Raw genomic sequence first — 24,458 nt, forward strand, 5'->3', positions numbered from 1 at the left:
AATGGAGCAGACAGGATACACACTGGTGCCCATATGGTATGTCAGTGTTTGCAGGCATGGGATTAGCCAATTGTGCCAGTCCCAAATAAGTCAGATACACAAAGAGGAGGAGAGACAGGAAGATCCGGCCTCTGGTTCACTCCCCAAGTGGCCACAACAGCCAGAGCTGAGCTGATCTGAAGCCAGGAGCCCGGAGTGTTTTCTGGGTCTCCCATGTGGGTGCAGGGTCCCAAGGCTTTGAGCCATCCTCCACTGCTTTCCCTGGCCACAAACAGGGAGCTGAGTAGGAAGTGGGAGCTGCTGGGACACGAACCAGCGTCCATATGGGATCCTGGCATGTGCAAGCCAAGGACTTTAGCCGCTAGGCTACCGCGCTGGGCCCCAGGCCCAATTTTTTTCAAGTAACAGTTCTACACTAAATTTAAAAACACCACTCTTAAATTGGATTATCTGAATAATGATAGGGATTTAAATGGTTGCATGAAAGCCAGAAAGCAGTTTATATCCACGGGGAACACTTATCTAGGCAGTTCTCAGAAGACAGAATTCCCTCTCAGTTTGATCAGGCTTTGGGGCCCGGACTCTGCATTCTGAATCTTGTGGAACTCTGGGTGAAGCGGTTCCGTCGCTCATGATTAATTCCTTAAAGAGTAGGGCGCACAGGTCAGGCCGGCCCTTTGTGGAATTTCAGGTCCCCCGTGGCTCAAGCTCAGCTTCAACCTGAGTCATCACCCCTAAACCCTTGCAAGTCCAAACAGAATGAAGCCACGGCCGCCTCTGTGCGCACCCCACAAAATAAACTCTCAGCACCATGGTTCAGGGACCGGATGCTGCATGGCGAAGAGGTAGGGCAAGCGACACAGGTGTGGGGCTTGTTCTACATTTCCCTCTCCCAGTGCGGGAGGAAGGCCAGGGCAGCGGCTGGCCCTATCCCCGTTTCACCCAGTTATGGGTCACAGCCAGGTCCTCGCTCCAGAGCCCCACTTGGCGGCCTCCCCCGATCTAGCTCTGACACCTCCAAGACGCAACCCAAACTTCCAGCCCCAGACAGGCTTCAGCGCCTGCGCCGCCCCACTTCCGGCAAGGCCTGCGCTGGAGAGCCTCCCCTCCCCCGGGTTGTCGCCGCTCGCCTCCCCTCTAGGACGTTGGAGGGTTAGTCAACTCTATGGTCCTTTTGCAGGGACCCGAGCTCGCAGGCCGCGGGCAGGGGAAGGGGCCACGGCGGGACGGAGGGTCGCAGGCTCCTTGCGCCAGCTGCGCCCTCAGCTCTGGCGTTAGCGTCGGGGACTCTCGAGCCGTGTGAAAATTCTCTGAGATCCTGAATTTGGTGCAGGCTGGAGGAGAGAAGGAGATAACTGTATTTTACACCAACAAAGAAAACAAAACAGCTTCACCTTGTTGTGAGCAGACCATTAGCCATCAAGATGACGTCCGGTTCTGCCAATCACGAGACTCTCAAGCTGGACAGTCCTCCTATCCCAAGACATTGTCTTGGTGCCATCCCGCCCCCCTCTTATCTACAGCCAATGTAATGCTTTCTTTACAATTTTTCCATTTTGGAATACTCTGGTTTCCTAGATCCGGCCGACATTTCTTACAATGGCTGTCCGGCTCTGTTGCTGGTGTCTTAAGGAATTTATCCCCAAAATGACCCTTTATTATTGCTGACATCTGTAACTTCAATAAAACTCTTATTCCAGTAATCTCGTAGGCTCCACAATTTTTATTTATTATCAGTCTAAAACAGTAGCAGTGTGGGAGGAATCAGCTTTAAAAAAAATGTTTATTTTCATATTTGAAGGGTAGAACAGCACATGTGTACTTACACACGCACACACACAGCAGCCAGCCCAATTCCAGGAGACTGGAATTGGTTTTTCACATAACAGTGACCTAGCACCGACCTGGCCATCATCTGCTGTCCTCCTAGGACACACAGCAGCAGGAAGCCAGTGAGAAATGAAGAAGGGGGGACCCCAAACCACCCTGTGTCCCAAGCGCCGACTTAATCCAGACATCCTGACTTGCTGAATGTCTGCTCCAAGAACCATAGATTTTACATGCTGTCTCAAGGATGTAATATACTGATATTTATCTTACTATGGATAGAAAGTCTTACTTTGGATGAACAACACTTGACATTTAGGCCCAGTAAGTGCTACCTAATTACTTACTGAGTTCTAAAGATGAGAGAAATTTTAAATAAGCAAAAACAGAAGACATGTGAGTTTCTCTGCAGTTAGGAGCAGCCGACAGGCTTCTCTGTGAAGCAGTCCATGGGCTCAGGAAGGCTCAGACACCTCCAAGTTCTCTGGTCCTCTGACAGCCACACACACACACAGCCGGTTCCTTGCACCCTGCCCAGGGTTCCAGGGCTGTGGTGCTCATTAGCATTTGTGTTCTGTATTTTCCTGCACTTTCTGAAGGAGCTCCTTGTCCCTCTACTACCCACAGATCCGATTGTCATTCTACACTAACCTCTGCCTTCCCCACCCCCTCTGTTTAACACACTTTATAATTCAGGAGAGTTTTAAGTTCACAGCAATCCTGGCAAAAGGTACAGAGATGTTTCACATTATTCCCTGTCTGCCTATATGCACAGCTGCACCTTTTACAGCCCTCCACTTCAGCCACAAGAATGGTACATTTTTTAAAGTACCCGTTTCCTTTACATTTAAAAGAAAAATTATTTTTATTGAAAAGCAAGATCTACAGAGGAGAGACAAAGATGTTCTATTTGATGGTTAACTCCCCAAGTGGCTGCAATGACCAGAGCTAAGCCAATCCAAAACCAGGAGCTAAGAGCTGCTTCCGGGTCTACCACACAGGTGCAGGGTCCCAAGGCTTTGGACAGTCCTCTACTGTTTTCCCAGGCCACAAACAGGAAGCTGGATGGAAGGTAGAGCAGCCAGGACATGAACTGGCACTTACATGGGATACCATCGCATGAAAGGCAAGGATTTATTTAGTAAGCCATCCCATTGGGCCCAAGAATATTGACACATTATCACCCAAATTCTAAATTAATTTATTTAAAGGCAGAGAGAATCCATATTCCACCTGCTGGTTTCCCTCACCAGATGTCCATAACTGTCATGTATGGGTTAAGAGGAAGCCAGGAGCCAGGAACTCTGTCTGAATCTCCTGGTGAGTAGCAGGGGTCCAGGTACATTAGCCATTTTCTGCTGTTTCCTAGGCACAGTAACAGGAGCCTGGATCAGAAATGGAGCAGCTGGGACCTGAATCAGCATCCAAATGGGATGCTGGTATTGCAAGTACACTTTAACTTTGTAGTGCTAACATTGGTCTTTTTTGTTCTCTCCTTGTTCCTCCTGCTAGAGACAGCAATTTTTTCCCCTGTGCTTAGAGACCCTGGAAACATCTCATTTGGGTAGATGCCTCTTAGATAATATTTGCCCCTTTCAAAAAAACCACCCTCTCTTTTGTAGTGAATACACTACAAAAAGTTAAGTGGAATTGGGTCTTAGAAAAGACAGTGTGAAAATAGTGCTGCAGAGATGAGATTAAGTGGTACAGAATTGGGCTAAAGCGATGAGCAGGAACCAGAGGGACATTTGTGGGAGGTGACTCTTCAGATAGTCACCTGTGATGCTCGTGTGCTGAATACCAAGCTGGGATGGGAGGATTATGTTTACAGGAAGCATTCCTGCAGGTTTCAGGTTTTTAATATTCTGGAAATGCACTGGGAGACGACCTATGGCAGGCAGAATAGAGGCCCCTCCATGGTGACTACATCCTAATCCTTGGAACCTGTGAATAAGGTGGTTAATTGGTTGATCTCTACATAGGAAGACTATCCCGATGGCTCATAAAATAATCAATAGGGCCTTTAAAAGTGGAGGAGCAAAATAAAAGAAACTCAGAAGCTAAAGGTAACTATGGGAGAATGGCTAGAGGGATGCAAAGTTCTCAAGATGGCAGAAGGGGCTCTGACCCAAAAAATGCTGGTAGATATTGAGAAAAGGCAAAGAAATAGAGTCCTCCCAAGGAGGTTTTCTACAAAATCTTCCAGTTCTACCACAAGTGAATGGAATAAACACTTGTATAAGCAGTATAATGGAGTGTCCATGGCTTATGAGGTTATTAGAGCCTAACATGACGTGGTCCTAAAACACATTGCTGTCCTCCAGATAGCAGTCAGCTGATAAATGGAACTTAGGCCTAAATCCATCCCAGTAGGCTCAATGTGTGGACACCTTTGTGTCACATTCTCTAGAGGATGAGATGGGTGTTTTTTTTTGCAGGACGTAGGTCCTTACCCCATCCTAATCTGTAGCAAGTGTCATGGTAAAGAGGGCCAGGTGGAAATACTTGAACTCCCCAACCAACATGGCAAATCAGAAACCACCACCACCCAAGCATGGAACTGAAGTGACCATTATTGCCCTCAAAGATGTGAGACCCATTTCTTCCATATGGCCCCCGCAAAACAGAAAACTTAGATGCGTTGTGGCTGGCAGACAATGGCTGCCATAAAGCCAATTTGATCAACATGGCCTCTGGATCCTGGTGGGCAGCCACAGAGTTGGACATACATACATTTCTAGAAAAACTTATTTAAAAGGCAGAAAACCAAAGAGAAGCTCAGGTGTGATTTTTCGTTCATGGATTCATTCCCCCAGACAATGGCAACACCCAGGGTTGAGCCAAGCCAAGCAGAAATCAGGAACTCCATCTGGGTTGCCCCTATCAGTGGCAAGGCCATAAGCATTTGGGCCATTATCTACTGCCTTTCTAGGCACATTAGCAGGGAGCTAACACATACCACTTCACAATATGGTATGGAATTTCCAATATATATTTCACCCTTATTGGGCGGAAGGCTGAAGCACCAAAGGCCTGGCAGATAGTGACAGAGTTAATGACGGCAGCCAGAACTGTTGTAGATGTATGCAAAAGTCCCTGTAGGAGCTTGACAAAAGAATGCAGGAGCAAATCCAGTCTTCTGCAGCAAAGAACCATTCACTTTGAAAAGCAGACACTGGCAGGTTACCGTGAAAGTCACCATGTAACTAGAACTGCTGATCCTAAACTGAGTGTTATTACATTCAAGTTTTCTAAAAGCTACACAAGAAGCAAGTTTTAATACTGTTCAATAGAAAACACATCATAAGAGTCCTGAGAGGTGAGATTTTAAAAACTTTATTCTGAATTCAATTAAATTGTGTTGAATGTGGCTCAATTTTTTTAAAAACAAATTTTAACTTTTGAATATATTCCAATAGTTAAAACAGTTTTAATGTTCCTTTCATAATTACAATGGATACACATCAGCTTAACTATGCAGAAGGCAATGCCAGCCTGGATTTCTGGGGCCTGCAAGTGTGGGGAGGGGGCGCTACCTTCAGCTGGCAGCCAAAGACCCACTAATGCTGTCTAGGGGCCTCCTGCCAACTGAACAGCGCGCTCTCTCTCTCTCTCTCTCTAGAGGTTAAGTGAAGCAAATCTATCTCAGGGCTGACACAGCGTTACAGTATATCTCTAGCATTCACATTCTACAGATTAAAAAACAAAACAAACAGGAACATATAAACAGCCACACGCACAAGAACAGGAGTGCATCCCTGACGGCTACGGCCCTTCTTCTCCCGTGTGGACTCTCTGGTGTTTGGAAAGATTTGATTTGCTACAGAAGGTTTTCCCACAGTGGTTACACCAATAGGGCTTTTCTCCAGTGTGGATTCTGTGATGCTTATTGAAATTTGAGCTGTGGTTGAAGGCTTTCCCACACTCCTTACATTTATATGGCTTCTCTCCAGTGTGTAGTCGCTGATGGGAACTGAGACCTGCGTGCTGACTAAAGCTCTTCCCACACTCGTTACACTGGTACGGCTTCTCCCCAGTGTGGATTCGGTAGTGTCGGATGAGGCTGCCTTTCCCACTGAAAGCCTTCCCGCAATCTTTACACTGATAGGGTGCCTCGTCAGTGTGCATTCTCTGATGCTTGAGGAGGTCTGAGCTCTGCCCAAAGGCTTTGCCGCACTTACAGTCATACGGCCGGTCCACCAAGTGGGTTCTGTAGTGGAGGGTGAGGTTTGAGCTGTGGCTGAAAGCCTTCCCACATTTAGTGCAGACATATGGCTTCTCTCCAGTGTGCGTTCTCCGGTGTTTAGTGAGATTCGAGCTATTACTAAAGGCTTTTCCACACTCGGCACATATGTAACGTCTCTCTCCTGGGGTAGGTTTGCCAGCAGCTGATTGTGGCCCTTTCTTGGCACCTGTGACTTGAAGAGGGGCTTTTGCTCCTCTTTCCTTTCCAGGGTTTACCCACTGCCTTCCTAACCTGGCCTCCCGTTTATCAGTAATAATCACGGGAATGATATCCCTTTGGAGTCCATCTGCATGAGATTCTTCTTCAGAACTTTTCTGTCCATCTGCCGATTCTTCATGGTGGATACTCGATCTGTAATCTAAAACCGTAACGGGAATAAAGGTAGGTCAGTTGTTCCTTCTTCTGAGGGAGAAACAGGATTCCAGGTGAGACTGATGGATTCAGAAGAGAGACTGCATATTTATCTCTGAAAGGCCATACTATCACATCAATAGAAATCGATCACCCTCAGGTCTACCTTACAACACCATTCTTCCAATCAGCTTTCTGACCACAAGTGACTACGGTACTACAATGAGCACATGATTTTTCAAACTGCAGTTTCATGTATAGAAAGCCAAGGGTGAAAACAAGCACAACGGGACAGCAGCAGATGGAAAACAGATGAAAACAAGACAAAGCAAAGCAAACCCAAGAATGATTGTTTAAGGGTCAAAACTGAAAAAGGAAAATTACAAAGATACTTAAGGGAGAGGAGGCTCAGTGGCAAACTCACACAATCCCCCCTCAGAAGCTGACTTATACAAACACAGTCAATGATTATACAGAAATGAAATTCACCCCACTTCTCTCTCCACACCCAGATCCTTATTCTCTTGAATGAAAAGTACCTAACCCCCACGAGATTCTAGCTCTATGTATTCTGCACTGGCTACGGCCTGCAAATCTTTTTTAGTTGCATAGACACTGTTGAAATCAGATTGAACCACTTTCTGTTCAAGCGTCTCACCAGGCGGTAACACAGCTTAAAAGTCCTTCTCACACATAAAAGGCACTGTGAAAAAAACGGGCTCCCTCCGAGAACTGTCCTCCTCTGAGAGTAGGTGTCCTTCAGTGAGTAATTTTACTTCTAGACCCCTCTTCTCTTTCCTGAGGAACACTCAACCATCTCCTTCCCTCCTCTGCCAGCTGAACCACCAGCTGTTTCCAGGCTCACTGCTCCAAGGAGCCGTCACCTGGGCATACACAGTCCTTTCTCTGTCCTGCTCTGTGCCCAGAAAATGGACTCTAAGGACTGTACTGCCTGTGTTTCCTGCCTCTGGGGGAAGAACAGAAGACCTGAGGCAAGAGGGTGAAGCTGGGCTACCTTTTCCTCCATTCTCTCCACATCTGACGGCGGGGCTGGTGGCTGCAGGGCCTACAGTGACCCCTTCCCTGTGGCTACAGCTCCGGTTCCAACAGGGCCTCTCGCCGTCCCTTCAGGCGCCTGGGTACTAACAGTTTTCCCTGTTGTCAGGTGTAACACTGCCTCTTGGTAGTATATTCAACCTGACTACGTCTTTGTAAATACTCTTTTTTACTAAGCTCATTTTAACTGAGCTTGAGTGTGTCATCCATCTTTTCCCACCCTACTTTCCGACTGAGGAGAATGGAGACCACTTCTACATGTTTAGCCTGATCAGTGAGGTCAATCCAGGGCATCGGCTCCCAGCCAGATTTTGGAATCTTTCTGCTTTGACCACAGAGGGCTGGGGCGCCATGAGACAGGGCCTCCTGAAACGGGCCTCACCTGGGATCTTTCTTGGGTCCTGAGTGAAATCCTGCTCCTCACCGGTCTCTTGGATGTACAGGGGCCCCCAAGGCTCATACTTGTCACTGTTGTCCATAGATGGGGACTCCATGCTGTTTAACAACTCCTTCGCTGCTCCCGAGGACGACACTGTCTCCCACGCTTTTTTCTGTTCATTTGCGGAAGTTGAGACCTAGAGATAATCGGGAAGGGCTCGGTTTGTACATAGCACCTTTTGAGAACTAGAGCTTGTTCTAAGCAGAAGCTCTTGGAAAGAGAAAAATAAATAAATAAACAAGATGCATTCCATCTAACTCCCAAATGCTGCCTGGAATGCCACACTCTCCCAACTTCCTGGGGTAGCAAGCCCTTCCCCACCCAGCCTACCTGCAGTCCTGGCTCATCCAGTTCCTGCTCCAGGTCTTCCAGGAGCGAGACGGCCTCTTCAGCGCTCTCCGGGCAGTGCTCCTGCACCCAGGCCTGGAGTTCTTGGGGCAGGATGGTCAGGAACTGCTCCAGCACCAGCAGCTCCAGGATCTGCTCCTTGGTGTGGATCTCGGGCCTCAGCCACTCGCAGCACAGCACGCGCAGCTGGCTGAGCGCCTCCCGGGGCCCAGGGGTGTCATGATACCCAAACTGCCTGAAGCGCTGACGGAACATCTCCACGCTCGGTAGGCGCTTTCCCTTCTCTTCCTCCTCCTCCTCTTCCTTCACAACCACAGGCCCTACAAGCTCCCGGGGAGGCCTGGGGCCCAGAACTGTGGCCATGCCCACCACCTTGGTCATCGTACAGGCTCCAGAAATAGGCTCAACTGGGCTGTGGGCAGCAGGAATGTTGGTTCCTCTGGGACTCTGGCTGTTTGGGGCCACCGGCTAAACCTTAGGAAATAGGGTTACCATGAGGTTTTTGTTTTTTTTTTTAAAGTAGTGTTTCTGGATGTTTAAAGCCATAACTTTTAGCCAGGAGACTGTGGAAATTATGGTTCTATAAAACTACTATCCAACAATGACTGTTTCAAATCTCACTGGCAGCAGCTCAAGTTACCCTAATTTGATTTTATTGTTATTCCCATTTTCTCAAAGCTGTAGTACGGTGTAACTTTAAACGATTTTTGTTCTGAAAATAGATTCAGAGTCTTACAACTATAGATGCCACAGTTCCTGAGAGCTCTAGCTTTCAGCTTAGGCCTGGCCTGGCTGTTGTTGCCATTTGGGATTGAACCCACAAATGTAAGTATCTTTCTCTTTGTCTCTCTCCCTCTGACACTCTGCCTTTTAAGTAGACAAATGTATCAATCCAAAACCAACCAACCAACCCTTGATAATGCTAGTTTTGTGGCTCTGGCTTGACACTACTTGAAATAGTAAACCCTACACACTACACTGAACAAAACTTATTTAGCAGTGATGCTGATGGCTTAAGGAATTATGGATAACTTCAAAACTCTGTGCTTGATTTCCAAATTATTTTTTTAAAACTAATTTTTTTTTTTTTTAATTTGAAAGGCACACAGAGATCCTCCATCTGCTAGTTCACTCCCCAAATGGCCACAAATAGCAGAAGCTGGACTGGTGGGAAGTCAGGACCTTTTCCAGGTCTCCCATGTGGGTACAGGGATCCAAGCCTTTCCCAGGTCACAGCAGGGAGCTGGATGGGAAGTGGAGCAGCCGGGACTCCAACCAGAGCCCATATGAAATGACTTAGCCTCTCAAGTGGTGTGTGGTGTTTAAAGAATATTACTAAGCTTATCATCATAAAAAATCTTAGCAGGGATCGCAACAAGCTTTTGACAAACATAGTAACATTGTAGAAAAGGTTCATACTTATAAAACCAATGCCAGTGGAGTGGTCAGCAGAAGACTGAAAGGAATGGGATTTAAAAGGCAGGAAGAAGCTGTGGATTGCTTTCCATGTGCCCCATTCCAAAGCCATTCTCTGTGCCTCTTTGTGCCCAGGGCTAAATGGCTGCCGGGCCTCCTGCTGGAGAAGACCCCGGGGCAGGAGGCAAGCGAAGCTGAGGTATTTGCTCTCTCCCCACCCGGTCTCTAAGTACCTCACCCACCACGTCACCTCTTTCTACGAGGGTGTGGGCGCGGGAGGGGGGGGGACGCTCGTCTTGCTAAGCGGTCCTCTACAAACTTGAGTATCTCTGTGACGCATACGCTTTTCAATGTGAACAAAGACGAGGCCCTTACTGAGACTGGATCGCACTCAAGCCTTGGAGCGTGATTCAGTTCCTTACAAGGGGTTCCCAAGGGGGGGCAACAATGAACCCCTCATTCAGACATCTCCCCGTGGAGAGGCCAGGTCAAAAGAGGGAAGACGGCCCGAGTCAAACTGATATGAGAGAGCGCAGAAAAACTGCTCTGAGAATACCCCAAATACAAAGTTTCATTTGTTAAAAGCCCCGGGGAAGGGGGCGGGCGAGAGAGTTTTTCCAGAAAGTAATTCGGGCTGGTCAGGGATTGGGGCGCCTTCTCCCCTCCCCCTCCCCAGCCTCAGAGGAGCAGCGGAGGCCACAAGCGCTCGGGCCCACTCGTCCCTCCCCGAGCCTTGCGGCGGCCAGGGCCCCTCTTTGTCCACCACACCCGACCCGATACCTGCGAGTCCACCGGGAATCCGAGCCGCTCCGGGGACCGGGAGAGACCTCACCGCGCACCACGGGACGGCGCGGCCGGAAGCGCGTCACAGTCCCGCCCGCGCGGAGCGTTCCGGCGAGCTCGCGGCGGCCCCTCTAGGAAGTCGGCGCCTCGGCGTCTCGGGCGCTCGCTGGCCGTGGAGGAGCGTGAACGGGGCGGGGGGCGGCGACGTAACCGGGACCGTGCTACCGGGCGAGGCTGCTGGGCTTCTCTCTCACGCCACAACCGACGTCCTTGGGCGGAGAGGGGAGCGGGCTGGGCGCGGCGAGCCCGCGTGCTCTCAGGCCCATCTCCTCAGGACAGCTTGATTGACGTTTGCGGGCCACGCTCGGACGTGGCGCCGGAGACTTAGATATGGCGCGTGCTGCCGTGGCTCGGGGTAGCATCCGCCTGAAGCAGCCGCACGCTTCTGAGGGTCCCGAACATGCGGGACGTGGAGGTCTTGGCCTCACGCTCCAAGTTTCTAAACAGATGTGTTTTCCACCTCAGCTTCCCACTCCCTTTTTCCCCTCAGTGAGTTCAAGAGTCTCGCACGTGGAGAGAGCGCAGCAGGTCTGTACACGGAACTCCTGGAAGTTGACATATTTTCCCCCCTGCTGTTTTCCAGCATTAAAAAAAAAAAATGGTGCTATTTTCAAAGACAAAAGTAGAGAAAATGACTTAATAAAGCTCCAAGGACCTACCAATCAACTGATAATGCTTAATATTGTTTCAACCACCCCTCCATGAATTTCTCATTCTTACCTGGATTTTTAAAAATCTTTATTTTATTATTATTTTTATTTTAACCTGGATTGTTTTGAAGTGAAGCAGATCTCAGACACATGACCTCCCTCAGATGCTTTTCGGTGAGGTCGGGTCTTCCTGCATTGGTCAGATGTGTGAGGTGAGCCTGTTCTAAGTGTCATAGGTTTGATCATTTTAAAACTTTTGTGTTTGAAAACCAGAGTTAAAAAGAGAGGGAGAGAATTTCTCATTCTCTTGTTCACTCCCTAGATGGCCCCAAAGATCAGATCTGAAGCCTGGAGCAGGATATTCTTTTGGGTCTCCTACGTGAGTGTAGGAGCCCAAAGCTTTGTGCCATCCTCCGTTGCCTTCCTAGGCTATAAGCAGGGAGCTCATAAGGCTGTTAGAGGGGATGTGGAGCAGCTGGGACACAAACTCACGCGGTTAGGGTGGATTTTGAAGAAATTCCTTTTAATTGTGAATCGCTTGTACTTTTCAAGACTGAGGTGCTCCTGAAGCAAAGAGGCTCAGAGTTTCAAATATTAGGGCTGGAAGAGACCCAATGAACAATCTACATTTGTGGTGAAGAAACAATGGCTGGAGGAGTTGGCCATAAGGTGCACTGATAAGCTAATTAGCAGCAGAGATTAATGTAGAAGCCAGGCTCTCTAGTTTAAACCTTAGTGTTTGTTATATCAAAAGAGATTTAAAGAAAAAAACGTGAGAAAAATCATGTTATTCATACAAATTATACTAAGGTAACTTGGTTCAGGTTAATCCATTATTTTCTTCCATTAATGTAACCGTGCTGTATGAAAAAAGTCCCAAGAGAAGCCAAATGACAAGTTGGTTAATGCAACTGTCGGCTCACTGATGTGTCACATTCCCTTCCTCTTCAGAATAGCTTTGATTTTTCAATGAATTCATTTGGCGCATACTTACCAAGAAACTGATATATTAGGCAATGTGCTAAAGCCAAAACTTTAAAAATCAAAGCTAGTTTTTGACAGATATATAAGCAAATAGTTACTAACAGACATGGCAGAGAAAAGAGCCTCCTAAATGTTGATCAAATGTGATCAGATGTGAAAGGTTAGACACCTAACCTTTCACAGCACACATGCATCCTTGCCAGGAAAACCTCTGCTTCTAATTGGACCCAGGTCAGACAAGACACTTTCCTTCTTTTGAAAAGCTCCAGTTGTCCAGATTTATGTAAAGCAAAGTCTGTTTTCCTATAATTTCAACTCACTGATCCAAGTCATTTTATGAAACAAAATATATACATCTCTTAGTTGTTTTTGTTCACCCGTCAAACTATTTGAAAACTACCACATGTGCTTGCTTTAAATTCACCTGCAAGGACCCTGCACCATAACGTGGTTAATGTCCTTGCCTTGCACGTGCTGGGATCCCATATGGGCGCCGGTTCTAATCCCGGTGGCCCTGCTTCCCATCCAGCTCCCTGCTTGTGGCCTGGGAAAGCAGTAAGATCTTCCTGTCTGTTTCTCCTGTGTACTTCCACCTTTCCAATAAAAATAAATAAATCTTAAAAAAAAAGTGTCACCTGCAGTAGTTCCATAGTCGTGTCAGAGTTGCTCCTGAACTCGGGGTATAAAATGTGTGGGTGTGGAGACTTGAACTCGCTTAAATGATCCATAAATCTCCCCGCTTTACTTTCTCTACATTACTTTCTTTTGTCCAAAGGGTTCTGTGACTTTGCAGCAGAAATCTAGAGGGAGAAAAGCTATTAGTGCTCACTGTCGCCCCTGATTCTCTTCTTTCTGGTTCTCTCTTAAAAGGTTGTTTTCTCCAACAAGAAATAGTAAATTTGGAAGCAATGGGTACACCAACTTTCCATAAACCTTGATCCTTCCCACAGTGATCCACTATGTAATCATTATAAAAATAAAATTTATATTAAAAATTTTTTTTAAATGTTTTTTCTCATCTTGCTCTTTTTTTTCACCCACTTATTTTTGCTGCAATAAGCACGCTTGACCAGCAGAGGGTGATCTTAGATCTTGGTTTCTCTTAGAACATGGCTGGGCATTTTGCTTTATTTTTTTCCTAGGAGGAGTCCACAAATACCCGAATGTTAACAAGTTGCAACAATATTTGCTAAAGACAAAAGAGAATAAAAGTGGATTAGATAACTATGACAAAGTTATTCAATGACACTTGTTAAAACATGATAGACTTTCATCCAGGAGCGTCACCTTTGGATAGGGACCTTGAATGGGATTTTGCGGTGGAAGAGATTTGGCTCAACTCTATAGTATGGGTTAGTGGGAATTTATAGCAAAGGGGCTGCGTGAGCGTGAGTAGTGGGAAGATTACCAAGAAGAAACAGGACAGGGACCCCAGCGCAGTAGTTTAGTGGCTAAAGTCCTCGCCTTGCATTCACTGGGATTCCATATGGGTATGGAAAACAGTGGAAGATGGCCCAAAGCCTTGGGACCCTGCACCCATGTGGGAGAATTGGAAGAGGCTCTTGGCTTCAGATAGGCACAGTTTTTGGCTGTTTGCAGCTGCTTGGGGAGTTAATCAATAGTTGGAGGATCTTTCTGCCTCTCCTCCTGTCTGTATATCTGACCTTCCAATAAAACTAAATACATCTTAATTTTTAAAATCTAAGATGCAGTTATTGAGAAAAAGAGAGAGAGAGAAATCTTCCTTCTGCTGGTTCACTCTCCAAATGACCACAACAGCTAGATCTGAGCTAATCTGAAGCCAAGAGAAGGAGCCCACATGGGTGCAGGGTCTCAAGCACTTGGGCTGTTCTCTGTTGCTTTCCCAGGCCACAGGCAAGGAGCTGGCTGGGAAGTGGAGCAGCTGGGACACAAACCAGCATCCATGTGGGATACCTGTGCTTGCAGATGGAGTAGTAGTCCATTGAACCACAGTGCCAGTCCTGACACTGTTCATTTTGTGGTTGTCAGGAAGCTTAAGGTTATGTAATTTTTCAGCGGAAAAAGGGTGCCTTTTTCTAATTTGTCCAAAGTCCTGGCATCATAGTGGCCATGGTGGCCTAACTCATTGGGCTTATTCTTTGTTGTATCTCATTCTACTCTTTTCTACTTCTTTTCTTCTCTTTCTCTCCCTTCCTCCTCTTTTCGATTTTTTTTTTTTTCAAAAGGCAGAGTTACAGAGAGGAGAGCGTGAAAGATCTTCTGAGGGTGAGAAGGGGCCTAGAGCACCAGAGATGGAGGTCACATTTTTCATTCGTCTTTTGTCCTGAGACACAGAAAGAGCCACATGATAAGGGCACAGAAAACTGCATGCTGATGATTGTGCCCCACAGAGGAAGTTTGCCAGAGTCCGGGAAGGGTGCCACAGTATATAGAATGACAAACTGGTTTATTTCCACCGAAGCGCAAGCAAGAAAGAATAACGTAACAGACATAAGCCCTGGAGAGATGAACGGAGACATCATTTCTACCAATTCTGCAGCCTGTTTTTTTTTTTTTTTTTTTTTTGGTAAATGGTACTGCCTATGAAATGAGAAAAGGCACGGGGCCAAGTAACCAGGATCCTGGCTGGAGAGTTCCTGGATTGTTCCTTTTGTGAAGCTCAACCTCCCAGACCACAAGCTGGCTGGCCTGGAGCCTCTCTTGCCCACTGTCATTTTTACAGTCCTTAGTCTCCTGAGCCTCTTTTTATGGCATCCTGGAAAAGATTGTCCCTTTGTGATCCCTGATTTTTTCATCACACTGGACACAAAAACATTTCTGACTTAGCAACTCTGACCTGCCAGGCACCAAGGGAAACCTCCCACCCCCATGGAATGAAGCCTCTGCTCCCCCAGAGTAAGGCCTGGTCCAGCTGCCACTGCCACCAGCCCGTCCTGGGTCCCAGTTACCCTGATCGTAGGCTAGAGACAGTCCATCCGTTAGCAGACACAGGAGCTCTAGTTGGTGTGTCGTCACATCATCAGCCGCAAGCTGCAGCTGGAAAGCTTTGTGTCAAGCAGATAGTAAGTTAGGGGCTGACTCAAGAAGATGCCTTCCTGGGCCTGGCGCTGTAGTCTAATAGCTAAAGTCCTTGCCTTGCATGCACGGGATCCCATATGGGCTCTGGTTCATATCCCAGCTGCTCCACTTCCCTTCCTGCTCCCTGCTTGTGGCCTGGGAAAGCAGTAGGGGATGGCCCAAAGCCTTGGGACCCTGCACCCTGCCTGGGAGACCCTGAAGAGGCTCCTGGCTTTCGGATTCAGATCAGCTGAGCTCCAGCCCTTGCGGCTACTTGGGGAGTGAACCAGTGGATGAAAGATCTTTCTTTCCTTCACTCTGTAAATGACTTTTCAATAAAAATTATTAATTAAAAAGATGCCTGAGAAGTGGTTTACCAGGGCTTTTATAACAAGAGTTACGGAGCTGTCCAGGATGTAGAAGAGCAGGAGGGCCATTTCTGCTCAAGTATCACACATCTTCCCACACCATAATGCTCAAAGCTTTAGACTCACACTGTTTCTTGCAGCTTTCACCATTATTGGTGCTCTGTACCCCCGAGCTAAGTACAATCCTGCCAGACTTTTCTGGAACTTCCTCTGGGAAGCTCTGATAATTATTACCAGGCTCTCTGCCCTTGTTCCTCTGTCCCCCTCTTGAATCATGCATCTGTGGTGACACACTAAACCCTGGGAAATAACAGTGTAGCAGGGACTAGGGTAGAAATGAAGGTGGCCTCAAATTTTGAGGCTAGGTTTACAGTTTCCTCATCTTTTGAAATGTAAGTGCAGGAATGGAGCACACACAATCAGGGTTTGAACTGGAGAGGACAGTGAGACGTTCTTGGGAGCTGAGCTGATTAGGGGCCCTTGTTTGCAGGACAGCACTCGGTTTTCAGGGCCCCTTAGTATCGCAATTTGATGTGTCTGAAGTAGGAAGTCAACTCCAGTAGCAATATCAGAACTGGACTGAATTGGAGGACACCTAGTTGGTGTCCACAGACAGCTAGAATGGAACCAGCTCTCATATTCTGGACACTCCATGTACTCTGCCTCACAGATTGCTCACTTTTCAGTCAAGCCACTCCTGGAACCAGATTTTGGCAGGTGCACTTGGCAGTAGTAGCTGTTCTGAAACTGCTGTGATGTGTGCAGACCTGCAAAGGCAAGAAATCCCCGCTTCACACATCTCTCCTTCAGTGCCCAGAACAGCCACATCCTGTCATGGAGGTCTGGGCTCCTTATCTGCAATAATGACCAAGTTCAAGGATGCATTGGGTTCCTTCCTCTTCCTTTCTGCCCACCCTGTCCCTCAACTTCTGTTCTCTGTCACCATTTCCCAATACAAGTCATCTGTACTTAGGCCCCAACTTGAGGCTCTGCTTTTTGGGTGACTCAGGCTAAGAAAGATAGCAGAACAGGACTGAGTTCCCCTGAACCAGGAAACCTGGCTGGGGACACATTTTTACGAGCTCCCTGGTTGTAAATCTTCTTTTTGACACATTAAAGACTGTGTTACATCATAGTCCTTAAAGAGAGCAGGGCAGTGACCATTCCAGTCTTTAGGAAATAGGAATCAGAATATAGAGGAGACAGAGCTCTTTCTCCACTCAGGATTTCTAAAAAGAAACCATCAATTATCCACAATGAGGCAAAATAAAAATAAATAAATAAAAATCAAGTTTTGTGTTCCAAGACTTGACACATTTCCAACTTTGATGTTTTTCCTTGATCCGAAATGTTTCGGTAATCAAGGATGACCAACGCAAGTAGTGCCACCTACAGATAGTTTATTCTTTTACCCCGAAGCAACATAAAGAATACTTATTAATTTCCACAACCTCATTGTGCCAACATTTGCCAGAAACCACTGGTCTAAACAGATCACTGACCGGAAGTACGTGCACACGCTGTTTTGCTATCATCCCTGTTTGCAACTTTAGCCCTCAAGATTTAAAATTACTTTTCCCCTAGTTTTTTAAAAACACATCATTCTCCCTATGATTGCATTATTTAAAAAGGAATTTCTGGAAATGCTAGAGTATTTTGAATGCACAAATTGGAATTTAAAAATTCTTTATTGAACATCTACCAAGCACCTGGACTCTGAAGAGACTAATAAAATGAAAAATTTCGTTCTTAACAGCAATAATTTAATTTGCAGGTATACAAAGACAAGTAAATCTCTTCTTTTGGTCTAATTTAATTCTAAACAAAAAAGCTTGAACTGAACTGACCAAAAACAGGTTGCTTTTTAGTCTACAGACAATGCCTGAGTTAGCTCTCTACAGATTTAGGCTTAGCATGTTGACCTGGCTGTAATAATCTATATTTAACTAAATGTTAAAAAATTATTCATTTAAAAATAATTACTGATTCTGCACGAGTAACCCACCTCTTTTTAGACAAGATTTTTAGATAACTTTTTAGAGCAAGATTTTCCTGCACAATCGCAATGTGCCTCCTCCTGCCCCACTCCCTCCTGTTAGGTTTTTGAGTAAGAACTTCTGCTACCAGAAGTATCTCTAACATGCTTTGTGGTAGGGCAGACTAAAAAACTTGAAAAGCAGCTGGATGCTGTCACAGGGTGAGCAAACACCCTAACACAGCCAAGCTCCTCTTCAGCCTCCTTATTCTTTCTCAGCCAAGGACAAGGGCAATGATAAACACTCTCCTATCTTAACGTACCCAACCTTGCCTGGAGACTAAACCATAGTGATGAAAAACCCATGACAGCTATCTGGTCTCCTTCCAGGACCAAAGAACTTACAACTCCAATCCTAAACTGGGAGGAAATTCAATTTTAACACCACCTTGCAATCATTCATGGGTCTCATCCTTTCCGCCTTAAACTGTTGAGCCTTGTTGCTTAATGAGGATCGAGAATTTCAAAGATCAATTAATTTGCTAATTACTGTGTAATTTGCAATGAATTATGATTCTTCAGTAAACAGAAGGGAGAATCTCCAAGATTAAAGGGAACCAGAAAGTATGAGACTGAGTTGTCACATGAAGAAATCCTTCACAGTGGGATGTCAAAAGCATGTCACCAACGTGCTTGACCTGTAGGACAAGGGATGGCTGACCTCCTTAGAACTTCAAGTTTGTCTGACAAAGCTTTGAAATGACAGAAAATTTCATTTTCAGATATAATCTGAAATAATAACTGCTTTTAAGTGTACAGTAGTAGTGTGCCCATTCTCAAAACGACTTAAATCTACATCAGGAAAACTTTTCAAATAATAATGCTCTGTATTAAGTTTTCCAGTAGCAAGTGAAAATTCTACCCTAACTTCCACTGAAAAAATGATCTAATTATACCATTTAATTTCCTTTTCTGAGAACACACTGCAGCCTGTCACTTGATTTCCCTGGTAGGGAACCCCAGCCTCCTCATAAATATTTCTTCGTTGCACAGAGTGGACAAGACGCAAGAATGTGACTCCTCTGGCAAGTACTGCTGTCACTGACCACATTTCAATTCTGTTACCCAAATTCACTCCTTCCTTGAGGATGGTGGATGAAACTGGTTATATCTGGCTTTGGAAAAGTAGATGAGCGTGACTACCCAGAATAAAGATGACTGCAGGATAAAAACTTAAAAAAAGTTCACAGCTATCTTTACAAACTTCTTCCCTAAAAATCATAAACCAGGGAAAGAGTGGGAACACAGAAGGTACACAGAACACAAGCAAAGTTATTCAAGCTTAATTGAGAACTTCCTGCAATCCCACAACTGGATGTACCCCATTTACTTCATGCTTAACTGGAAAGAACCCAAGAGCCTATCATGGGGCTTTCTTCTCCTGAATCTTCCAAGTGTAATGATTTAACAGGACACCCCCTGCTGCAAGCTTAGACAGAATCCATTCCCCTTCCTTGCAGTGGTGACTTAACAACTTGGAGGCTGATCTCTGGGCTTTGAGGAGGAAACTCTCCAAATGCTGCATGTTTCTAGAATCCTTTCATCTTTGTGTTCTATTAACCTGTCCTCATGGATCTGATAAGCATCAAACTGTGAAGCTTTTGTTTCTTCTTTATATTTTCCCACTCCCTGGTTCTGTGAAGGGATGTTTTATCTAGAACCACTTCAGTTTCTTCACTACTCACTCCAGTATTGCACTTCTGGGGTGACGTGTTCTGTCAAATAGATTAAAATAAAATATACAATCTGCTTACAGGGAATATACAGAGTAGCAGGGACGGGAGGTTCAAAATACACACATCATGGTCAGACAAAATATACAGAAGTTCCTGACATTAACAATGCTTGCAAGAAATTGTACTATTTTCTATGTCCTTAGCATTTCCCCACATTCCCTTTCCTTTTGTGGCCCCTCTGAGTTAAGACTGAGCTCCCTACGCAGTGTTTCTGGAATTTATTACATCAGTGGAAGACTCTGACAAAATTCACTGTTCAAAGCAGTGAGTGCTACATATGAATGCTTTCCTCACATTTAATGAAGTTTATTTACAGTGTAAGCTTTCTGATGCTAAGGGCTGAGATGTGATTAAAGGCTTTGCCTTATTTATCACATTCAAGAGGTTTCCTTCTGGAATAGATTCTCTGATGTATATACGATGTGAACTGTCTTACACATCAAACATTTTTATCTCCACACATAGTTAGCACAATGTCACTTTTACACCTTTAATATTAAGTGCCTTACATATCACGATATCTCATAAGTCTACAGTTTCAGGTTTTAGCCTTGCCTACGTGGATGGAGTAGAAACAAATACTCCACAATCTGGAGAAATTTAACTTCTCTTCCTGGCAGGGTTAAGGTATATTTCCAGTAACTCTCAAAAAAGTTTCATCAGGACAACTAGCATGCTAATGATTAACTACAGAGTACTGAAACTGATACCAGATTTCAGCTGGTCAAGAATGTTTGAATGACCATCCTGGGCATTAATTAGATGTCGCCAGCATTCTTGGCCATGAACCAATGACATTTTGGTTTGAGTAGTTGGTAAATGAACAATGCAAAGGGTTTTTTTTTTTTTTTTAACAATTGTAATCTGTTGCCTTCAGAAAACACCTTCTCAAACAGCTGCCTCCCGGAGTGCACATGCTGAGTGTGATGGCAACCTAGTGGCCACTGACAAAGTAAGATGTCCCAATCAAATAGGAATTAAATATGGACAAAGGTCATTTTTTTTTTCATTTAAAAACAAAAATAAAAAATGATGGCTGAATTACGTCACCAAGTAGTTGTGGCTAAAAGGAAAGGGCAGATGTAGAACCGACTAAAGTCCTTTTCTTCTTAAGAAGTGTTTGGTTCAGTGCCTGGGGCTAGGCACTTCACTTTCAGTTGCTTTCCCACGGGTAACAGCCCTCTGAAGAGCACCAGCCATCTTCTAACATTGTGGCTCACTGGAGAAATTTTTCTTAAAAGCATTTCTAACTCCACTTTACCAATAAAAAAATATTTTTTAAAAATACATTCTCTTGAAGTATCTTGTTTTTCTTAGACAGAAATATTTTGGAAAGTTGTTGACTGACTTTCCAGGCAAAACTGATGAAACAATTTAGAAGCTATAGGGAAACTGTGGTTGGTTGTGGTTTGGTCTGGAGCTGAGGCCACATGTGCCGTGCCCAGTTCATTGGTTCTGCCATGTTGTCTTGGTACCTTTAGCTGTTGCTCAGTGAACAACTGATGGATGCTACTTTCTGTTGTTTCTTGAGGAAAAATCTCAAACTGCATGTGGAGGTTCTCCTGTTAAGGAGTAGTCACGCTAATAGTCATCAGGTTTGTTTGTTTCTTTGATTTTCTAAGTTTCTGCATCGTTGTCCACAACCATTTAAATTGTGCTCATGACCACAGCCTCTTCCTGCAAGTCTTTGATGCCTTTTCAAAGCCCATGATGCTTTAGGGCTCTTCTGTTAGACCATCTCCATTCTTAGCTTCCGGGAAGCTGTATGCATTCTGCTGCACAGGTTATGGGAACGTTTAGTTTCATTACCTCACCTCAAGTCTTCGATGATGACAATCAGAAGACGGTGTACTATGGTTATGATACAACCAACCACATCTTATAGTGTGTTGGTAAACTTCTCAAAGTACATTTAGTAATGGCCAGCGGATGATGACAAACACTCTCGAAAAGTTTTTTGGGGAAGTGTGAAAAACCTGCCTCCTATAACTCTGTTTTCTGAAAAGCAACAAAAATCACATCTTTTGAACTACATTATCTAGATTTTGAATGATTCTGAGCATGCCCAAATCATCACACTGTTCAGCAGTTGATGGAACTGAATTCTTGCTAAGATCTTTGCAATGTAAATGACCTTAGGGTTCACATGAAGATGGCGATGATTAAGTCATTTCTGACATTCTGTGGTATCTACTCTCTGTGTTTAGAAAGAAACTACACAAGTAGCTAACCAGTACCTTTCATTTATATTTAGGACAAAAACAGCATCGATCTTAAGCTTTATCAGCCTCCTGGCCCTGAACGTCCCCTTTAGTGCTGGGCCAGGCTACCATTTCTCAGGTACCTGTGATTCACAGGGCTTCATCATAAATGTAGAGGTCCTGTCAGCAGTCAGTCACGAGTGCTTCAGGGTTCAGCACCACCTCCAGGACCGTACTGTTAAGGGATGTGACAGCTTGTGACAACTGGAGCATCTCCTTTAGGGGGTGATGGCTTTCATATGCGAAACCATGGAGGATTAAGACAGCACACAATCAAGTGCTAACTTGTGCAGAAATGCGTTTAGGAGTGCTATCGTGCTGTGGGAGTTTGAAGAAGGAAGTGTTCTGAATCATTTCAGTAGAACTGACAGCAGTGATGAGGATAGAACCATCTACACTTGTTGAAGTCCTTTGGAATGGTAGACTGGTACATCTGCCCTCTCTCTTGGGAAGAGATAAAAATCTTTGGTTTGATACTGATCAACACAGTCCTAGATTTCTATAGCTTTGGTAGACTACCACTGATCATATATATATATATTATATATAGCTCTTCATATATATATAACTAGCTTGAGCAGCATGTCCTGATGTGGGACAGTCTTAACTGTCCCTCTTTTGAAAGGTAAGCAAGGTGTTGGCCTAGTAGAGCTTGTTGCAGCAAGGAGCTTCTTAACCTTGGTATCATGTTCAAAGAGCCGGTCTTGATCTTTCAATTATATACTGTGATTACTCAGAGTCCAACAGTGCCTTACAGATATCCTCATTACTGAAAAAGCTTGACAATTCATTGTTGTATATGTGTGCTTTTATCTTATGTGGAAATGTTGCATGAATTATCCAAATCACTTATTTCTCCCTGCAAGAACTGTATGGAAGAATTACATGCCCACATGTACAAAGGCAGAACACTGCTGATTTACCTAAAAGGATCCTTAAGGGTGATTTTGTTTTTTAATTTGTTGAGGTTCTCCTCCCGCCCCCCCACTCTATGGGTGCACATCTCTGAAATAATTTTACAAACAAAATGGGGAAATGGCTTGATGAGAGATGCTTGCTTTACACACAACTCTTCAGGAATGCTCCAAATGCATCGAGGGAGGCCGGGCTGTACTCCGAGGCTCGCTCTCTGGCATGGATTCTGTGGTGCAGGGTAAGAGTTGAACTCCGGGTGAAGGCCTTGCCACACTTAGTACACTTATAGGGCTTTTCTCGGGTGTGAATTCTTCGATGCAAAATAAGGTATGAGTTGCGGTTGAAAGCTTTTCCACATTCACTACATTCATAAGGTTTCTCCCCCGTGTGGATTCGCTGATGTTTAGTGAGGTCTGAGCTTTGACTGAACGCTTTCCCACACTCATTACATTCGTAAGGTTTCTCTCCAGAGTGGATGCGCTGATGGAGGATGAGATTGGAACTGTGACTGAAGGCTTTGCCACACTCATTACATTCATGTGGTTTTTCTCCTGTGTGGATTCTCTGATGCAGGACAAGGTTGGAATTAAGACTGAAGGCTTTTCCACACTCACTACATTCATAGGGCTTTTCTCCAGTGTGGATTATTTTATGGCGAATAAGGCTTGAACTTCTTGTGAAGCACTTACCACATTCATCACATTTGTGAGACTTTCCTGCTGGGGCTTCTTCAGGGGTGTTGAAGTTGGAACTCAGACTGAAGCTTCTTCCCAGTCCCTTCCCCTTCTCCCTTGGACCCCTTTCTCCTGGGGTGGGTTTTTTATCCTTGCCTGTCGTTGGACCTGAATCTCTCTTTTCTTTTCCAGTTTTATCTTCCAGATTTCTCTGCTGCCTGTCTACAGTTCTGCCCGGCTGTTCACGTTTTTCTCCAAACTCTTTCTGGAATCTTCCTGCTATCTGACCATGGGATGCTGAGTCTTCTGTGGCTTCAGTCTTTGAGGTGGACTCCTCATTTTCATTCCTGGTTTTACAACCTGGCATAACAGGAAAAACAAACCCACAAATAACACCTTTTTGAGTAAATCAGTTAACTGCATAACATCATTTTCCAGGAAACTTGTACCTGCCTGCAAAATGATTTCCTAGTATTAAATCAGAGAAAACAGAGGAAAACAAAGGAGAAAAACTGGAACAAGTAGAAATAGGGTTGGAAAACCAGAGGGCAGCCAAAGAGGGAAAAGGAAAGAGAAAATAACAAAAAGCATGCAGAGGAAGGGAATAAACATCAAAGGGAATGAGCACAGGAAACAGACCTGATAAGGAAGAGATAAGGACCTAAGGTACTTCAGAGGCCACAATTGTATTATCAACTGTTAAATAATTTACAGGAACATATTAAAAACATCATGCTGTTTCTAAGCTTTTTGTTTGTTTGGAGATTTATTTATTTTTATCTGAAAGGCAGATTTTGCAGAGAGTAAGAGAATGGGAGAGAGGTAGGAGGTGAGAGAGAGAGACACCTTCCATCCTCTGGTTTTCTTCTCAAAAGGCTGCAACAGCCAGAGCTGAGCTGGTCCAAAGCCAGAAGCCAGGAGCTTCATCAAGGTCTCCCACACAGGTTCAGGATCTCAAGGACTTGGGCCATTCTTCTCTGCTTTCTCAGATCATAAGCAGAGAGCTGGATCAGAAGTACAGCAGCCAGAATACAAACTGGCACCCACTTGGGATGCTGGCTCCATTGGGTTGAGGATTAGCCTTATTATGAATCACTACACTATGCTACGTTTGTTTTTATGTTTTAAAGAATGGATAGGTCTTTGTTAAACAAACAAACAAATAAATCAATAGGGTTGGCATAGTGGCACAGTGGGTTAAGTTGTCTCCTGCCACACATATGTTTCGGTTTGAGACTTGGCTGCTCTACTTCCAATCTAGCTCCTTGCT

The 24,458-nt window shown here is 45.1% G+C and overlaps 1 protein-coding gene across 5 annotated transcripts in view; it reads right to left on the reverse strand.

Annotated features, from left to right (window-relative positions):
- Positions 1 to 5,149: 5,149 nt before the first annotated feature.
- The window catches only part of ZKSCAN1 (zinc finger with KRAB and SCAN domains 1), a 32,256-nt gene continuing 12,947 nt past the window's right edge, over positions 5,150 to 24,458 (reverse strand). For 2 of the 5 annotated variants that reach the window (XM_040972933.1, XM_040972932.1), the window contains exon 6: positions 19,006 to 23,548. In XM_040972933.1, the coding sequence (XP_040828867.1) occupies positions 22,659 to 23,548 (890 nt within the window). In that variant the 3' untranslated portion in view covers positions 19,006 to 22,658. Of the gene's footprint in view, positions 6,432 to 7,862; positions 8,056 to 8,249; positions 23,549 to 24,458 lie in introns of those variants that run through there. The other 3 variants (XM_040972935.1, XM_040972937.1, XM_040972934.1) reach the window with 3 other exon arrangements.

This window comes from Ochotona curzoniae, unplaced genomic scaffold (assembly GCF_017591425.1).
Source record: "Ochotona curzoniae isolate NIBS_2020 unplaced genomic scaffold, NIBS_Ocur_1.0 contig_2321, whole genome shotgun sequence".
NCBI lineage: Eukaryota > Metazoa > Chordata > Mammalia > Lagomorpha > Ochotonidae > Ochotona > Ochotona curzoniae.